Genomic DNA, 5,758 nt, shown 5'->3' with positions numbered 1-5,758 from the left:
GAGTCTGGGCAACTGATGTACTAGGGCAGGCAAAGAGAGCATCACTGAAACACTAGGTGGACTACAGGACAATGCTGCCTTAGCTATTAGTTGCATCCAAGCCCAGCTATGGATACAATCAGTAGCAGCATCCATAGTAAGAGAAGGGGAGGAAGGTATATTTCCCACAGAGATTCGAAAGGTAGTTTGGGACAGTGCTACGGAAATGTAAAGAAAACTCCAATCATGGTGGAGGATGGTCAATTTTACATATAACCCAAACACGCAAACAGTTACAGCCTTTGTGTTAACTATACATGATTCAGTAATAATAACCATACAGCCCATTGTGGCCCTTGGGATTAATCATCATGACATTTTGTTGTATCCTTTTGAACACAGGACATGGGCTAGGAGGATTGGCAACAAGTGGCAAACTGTTGACCTTGAATCTTGTATTGTGAAAGAACAGCAAGGTTTTATTTGTGAAAGCAACACCATGATGGCTCAGGATGTTTGTTTAGATACTGATCAAAAGATATGTCAATTTGAGGCCTGACCAAAGGCGAATCTGAAAACAATAATTATATATATAGGAAAAGGGTGTGTATGCTTAAGGACAAAGTGTGACACAATAACCATAGATGAAACAGTGAAGGAAACGGCACAATACTCGAACCATTGTATCTGTAACTTTACCACTATCATGGGGTGCGATTTTAGGTATTCAGCCCCAATCATCACTCACCAATTCTTAAAATCTGATCTCACTTTATCAAAAACGGTACTCCCTACTCCCATAGGATTGAATATAAAGAATATAAAAAACCTGTTAAAACATGAAGATTTCCAACGTATACTAGAAGTATACGTTGAGAAAGGACAGGAGACTCTTCTAACTGTCCACCATGATGAAAAAGGGATAAGAAGGATTTTAAAGAAAGTAGAACAAGATGGAAAATATAACTGGTGGGATACTCTATTTGGCTGGTCACCTTCTGCAATGGAAATCCTTAACACCATGTATCCTGGTTTTGGTCAGGATGGAGTTAAATTCATTTGTAACAGCGGATGGAATGCTGTGTTTGAGAGTTAAAATGAAAGCAGTGCTGGTAACACCCTGATGTTGTTAGTTGCTGTCAGACAGTCAAGGACTATCTCAGCTCTTCATGAGAAAGGAGGGGCGAAGCCAGGACAGGTGACACAAACTGGCCAAAGAGAGTATTCCATGGCAATTCCATCCTGCCCAGGATATCGGGGGCTGATGGGAGGAAGGCCTGGGGCGGCTCCGGGACGCGTGGTTCTTGGGGGACGGTCGGGTTCTGGGACGGCTCTGGGTGGCATGGCCTGAGTTGTGTGGTTTGGTGAGAAACTGCATTGTGTATCAACAGCTTCATAGATTTTTGCTCTAAAGTCCTGTCAGCATTGTTATATTTTATCTTTCTGCTATCTTAGTAAACTATCCTTATCCCAACCCACAGGCCTTTTAGTTTCTTGGTTTTGGGGTTATTTGCCCCTTCCTTTTCCCTTCCCTTGCCTCTCACCCCCTTCTTCCCCCTTCCCCTGCTCTTTTCCTTTAAGGAGCAGGCAGCTGCGTGGATCTCAGCTCTCAGCCAGGGTAAAACCACAACAGTGTTTTTGGCACCCAACGTGGGGCCCGAAATGTTGGGATAACAGTAGATTTGATCCTGACCCGATTGTAATTAAGACAAAGTTGTGATAAGCACTATTGTTTAAGCAGTCTCTGGTCACGATGCTATGATACTTATTCACAAGGCTGTGGTCACAGCTGTAGCAGCAAAACCACTGCATGCTGTATACAATCCTGGCAGGAGTTTATACCATCTCGGGGCTGCGTGTCCTGTTTTTGTTCCCGTACTTCATTTTAGTGTATTTTATGATAACAGTCTATGACACAGTAATATTGATGACTGTGAACTTGTGCTAGTATTTGTATGAGATTATGCTGCCCTGTCTAGTCTTTGGACAGGGAGGGGTTAATAACAGCAGCTGGTATGGTGGGGGTACAGAAAGAAATATCTATGCTGCTTTCTTTCCCTTTGGGCTAAATACAACAGCTCTGGGAACAGTTTTTGAAAATCTTCAATATCCCTGGGATATTCAAGCTAGCATTTTGCTTTTGGTAGGTTTGGTGCAGATGGTTCAGTTTTTGCTAAATATGAAGCAAAGGTTTATGAATACCACTCAAGAGCTTTCTCCGAGGCCAGATAATCACGAGTGGCAGGGTACGTGGCAGAGTATGGGCAACTAACTAGCACTGTCTCATGCCCGATGGTTTGGAGTTTCACCCCTGAACAGTTACAGGACCCTGATAAAGTGGCGGCATATCTGAAAAGAAATTGCCGTAAGTTTCCCAGAGATGCACAGCTTACTGCACTGTGCTGGGCCCTGGCCACTATTTACCAAACACTGCTTGATAGCAGTCAGCACTGTCAGAGGGAAAGGAAGGAAAACAGACCAACAGAGACTGCTGTATACTCTTTGCTGGGTTAGAAACTGGCTGAAGGCTGGGCCCAAACAGCTGTGGTGAATGGAGGTAAATCCAGCTGGCAGCACATCACATGTGGTGTTCAGGGCTCAGTGCTGGGGCCCATCCTCTTGAACATCTTTATTAAGGATCTGGACGAGGGGATTGAGTGCAGCCTCAATAAGTTGGTACATGACACTAATTGCGGAAGGCAGGAAGGCTCTGCAGAGTGACCTGGACAGGCTGGATCAATTGGCAAAGGCTTTATGGGGCTTGGTCATGAGCTTTGGTCACAATAACAACAGGCAGGGTTACAGTCCTGGAGCAGAGTGGCTGGAGAGCTCCCTAGAAGTATAGGATATGGGGGTGTTAGCTGAACATGAGCCAGCGCTGTGCCCAGGTGGCCAAGAAGGCCAGCGATATCCAGGCCTGGATCAGGAATAGTGTGACTGCCAGGAGTAAGGAAGAGATTGTTCCATTATACTCAGCTGTGGTGAGGCCACACCTTGAGTACTGTGTCCAGTTTTGAGCCCCTTGCTAAAAGAAGGACGTTGAGATACTGGATTGTGTCCAGAGAATGGCAGAGTAGACAGTGAAAGGTTTGCAGCACAAGACCTGTGAGGATCAGCTGAGGGAACTGGGGCGTTTTAGTCTTCAGGATGCTGAGGGAGACCTTATCACTCTCTACAAGTACCTGCAAGAAGGATATAGAGAGGTGCAGGTTGGCCTCTTATCTCAGATAACAAGCGATAGGATGACAGGGAATGGCTTGAAATTATACTAGGGGAGATTTAGGTTAGACATCAGGAAGAATTTCTTTATGGAAAGGGTATTCAGCTATTGGAACCGTGGTGGAGTAACCATCCCTGGAAGTATTACAAAGGTGTGCAGATGTTGTGCTTGATGACATGGTCTGGAGGTGGACTAGGCAGGGTTAGGCTGTGGTTGGACTTTGTGGAAGACTCTGTGACTTTATGTTTGTCACACTTCAATGAAATTCCTGTTCTGTCATGGTGGGAAACCTTTTCCATTTCAGACAAGTAGTCAAGTGATTCAGGCAATGAAAATGTTCTTATAAATATTTAATAAATGTCAGGAGAAATTTTAAGAGAGAAAAATTTGTGCAACTTTTCAGGCAGACGTGATGCAAAGAGAGCACAGCCCATCGTTACCCAGCGTGTGGGTCATACTGTATCAGCAATGGGATGAATGTGGACCATCATATTCCAGTTTAAATAAACTAGAGGGAAACAAAGAAACAGAAACTAAAACCCATACTAAATAGAGACAGGTCCTAATATGAGTTACACGGTCAGTGATATGCAGAAGAAGATGAGCAGTTTGTTGTTGCTTAGAAACATCCAGTCATTAGTTTCCACACAGCATCCTTGAGCTCCTGGTTCCTCATGCTGTAGATGAGGGGATTCACTGCTGGTGGAACCACCGAGTACAGAAATGCTGCTATCAGGTCCAGAAATAGGGAGGAGATGGAGGGGGGCTTCAGGTAGGCAAAGAAGGAAGTGCTGACGAACAGGGAGACCACAGCCAGGTGAGGGAGGCAGGTGGAAAAGGCTTTGTGCCGTCCCTGCTGAGAGGGGATCCTCAGCACAGCCCTGAAGATCTGCACATAGGACACCACGATGAACACAAAACACCCAAAAGCTAAACAGGCACTGACCACAATGACAGCAATCTCCCTGAGGTAGGCATCTGAGCAGGAGAGCTTGAGGATCTGGGGGATTTCACAGAAGAACTGGTCAAGGGCATTGCCCCTGCAGAGGGGAAGTGAAAACGTACTGCCTGTGTGTAGCACAGCATGGAGAAACCCACTGCCCCAGGCAGCTGCTGCCATGTGGACACAAGCTCTGCTGCCCAGGAGGGTCCCGTAGTGCAGGGGGTGGCAGATGGCAACGTAGCGGTCATAGGCCATGACAGTGAGAAGACAGTACTCTGTGGAGATCAAAAATGAAAAGAAAAAGAGTTGAGCCACACATCCTGTGTAGGAAATGGCCCTGGTGTCCCACAAGGAATTGGCCATGGATTTGGGAATGGTGGTAGAGATGTAGCCAAGGTCTAGAATAGAGAGATTGAGGAGGAAGAAGTACATGGGGGTGTGGAGGTGGTGGTCACAGGCTATGGTGATGATGATGAGGCCATTGCCCAGGAGAGCAGACAGGTAGATGCCCAGGAAGAGCCAGAAGTGCAGGAGCTGCAGCTCCCGTGTGTCTGCAAAGGGCAGGAGGAGGAACTGGCTGATGGAGCTGCTGCTGTTGGACATCTGCTGCTGTCAAATGTGGAGACCTGTCCAAGGAGGAAAAGGTAGTGAGAAGTTAGGGAACTCTTCTCTGAGGGAAACAGTTTCCAATTCACATTGACTCTATATTAAGGAAGAGATTTGTAAGGTCCCTTTTGGGAGGTCTGCTTTGTGCTGGCTTGAGCGTGCCACTGCTGGGAGGAGGGATGGCTGTGGGCTCTTCAGAACTCAGTCCTGCCTTGCAGCAGTAAGGATACAGAAGGATGGCCTGATCTCAGACTAAATCCCCTGTGGATAGGATGGAGCTGAGTGTTTCTCCTGTCAGAACTCCCTGACATTGCTGCTGCAGTGCCAGTGAAACCTTCCCCTGAGTGCAGAGTGGGGAGGGCTGCTCTGTCCATCAGCCCTGGTCTCAGCTGCCCTGTGCTGGACGCTCTGTGATCACACCCTGCTGTTCCCTGCAGAAGAAACTGGACCCCACAGAGAGCTGAGGAATCCAGTCTCACAGGGCAGAGCTCCAAAACCCTTCTGCAGTCTCATCCTACCCAAAGAGGATCTCAGCTCCCCACTCCCAGCCAGGGACACACAGGGCTCAGTGCAGCTGCCCACACACAGGTGATGAGTGGCATTGCCACAGCCTCTGTGCCGAGATGTCTCCTGCATGGGGCTCCTCTCTGGGGCACAAGAGTCCCTGGGAGAGCGGTGCCATTGTGGGAGGCAGCCTGCAGCCCAGCAGGAGCTGCCTGGAAAACCTCAGTCCTAAAGATGGGGTCCTGAAGTGAGGGTCAGCTCAGTGCCAACCCCACCAATGGACGTGCTCAAAGCCCCAGGTAATGGTGAGAGAAAGGCAGCAAGGACAGGAGGGGAAACAGTGACAAATGCTCAAGCCCAAGCTGGAAGGACAGGGACAGACAGACAGGCACTCAGGAGTTAATCCTCAAGGGGGTTAGGTTACCAAAGAGAAGACTCATCATGAAACACTGGATCTCTTGTTGTAGAGTCTCTGCTGGGAGGGAGAAACCAGGGGATTGCTGTGT

General features: G+C 47.7%; 1 protein-coding gene across 1 annotated transcript; it reads right to left on the bottom strand.

Annotated features, from left to right (window-relative positions):
• Positions 1-3,818: 3,818 nt before the first annotated feature.
• On the bottom strand, positions 3,819-4,745 carry LOC311202409 (olfactory receptor 14C36-like; the record flags this gene model as incomplete). Its single annotated transcript, XM_084276998.1, has 1 exon — positions 3,819-4,745. One exon carries the CDS (start codon positions 4,743-4,745, stop codon positions 3,819-3,821), a length of 927 nt encoding a protein of 308 aa, XP_084133124.1.
• Between the last annotated feature and the right edge of the window lie 1,013 nt (positions 4,746-5,758).

The sequence above is a fragment of the Gallinula chloropus genome (genome assembly GCF_964237585.1).
Source record: "Gallinula chloropus genome assembly, chromosome: 30".
Classification (NCBI taxonomy): Eukaryota; Metazoa; Chordata; class Aves; order Gruiformes; family Rallidae; genus Gallinula; species Gallinula chloropus.
This window is presented reverse-complemented; position numbering and strand designations above follow the sequence as displayed.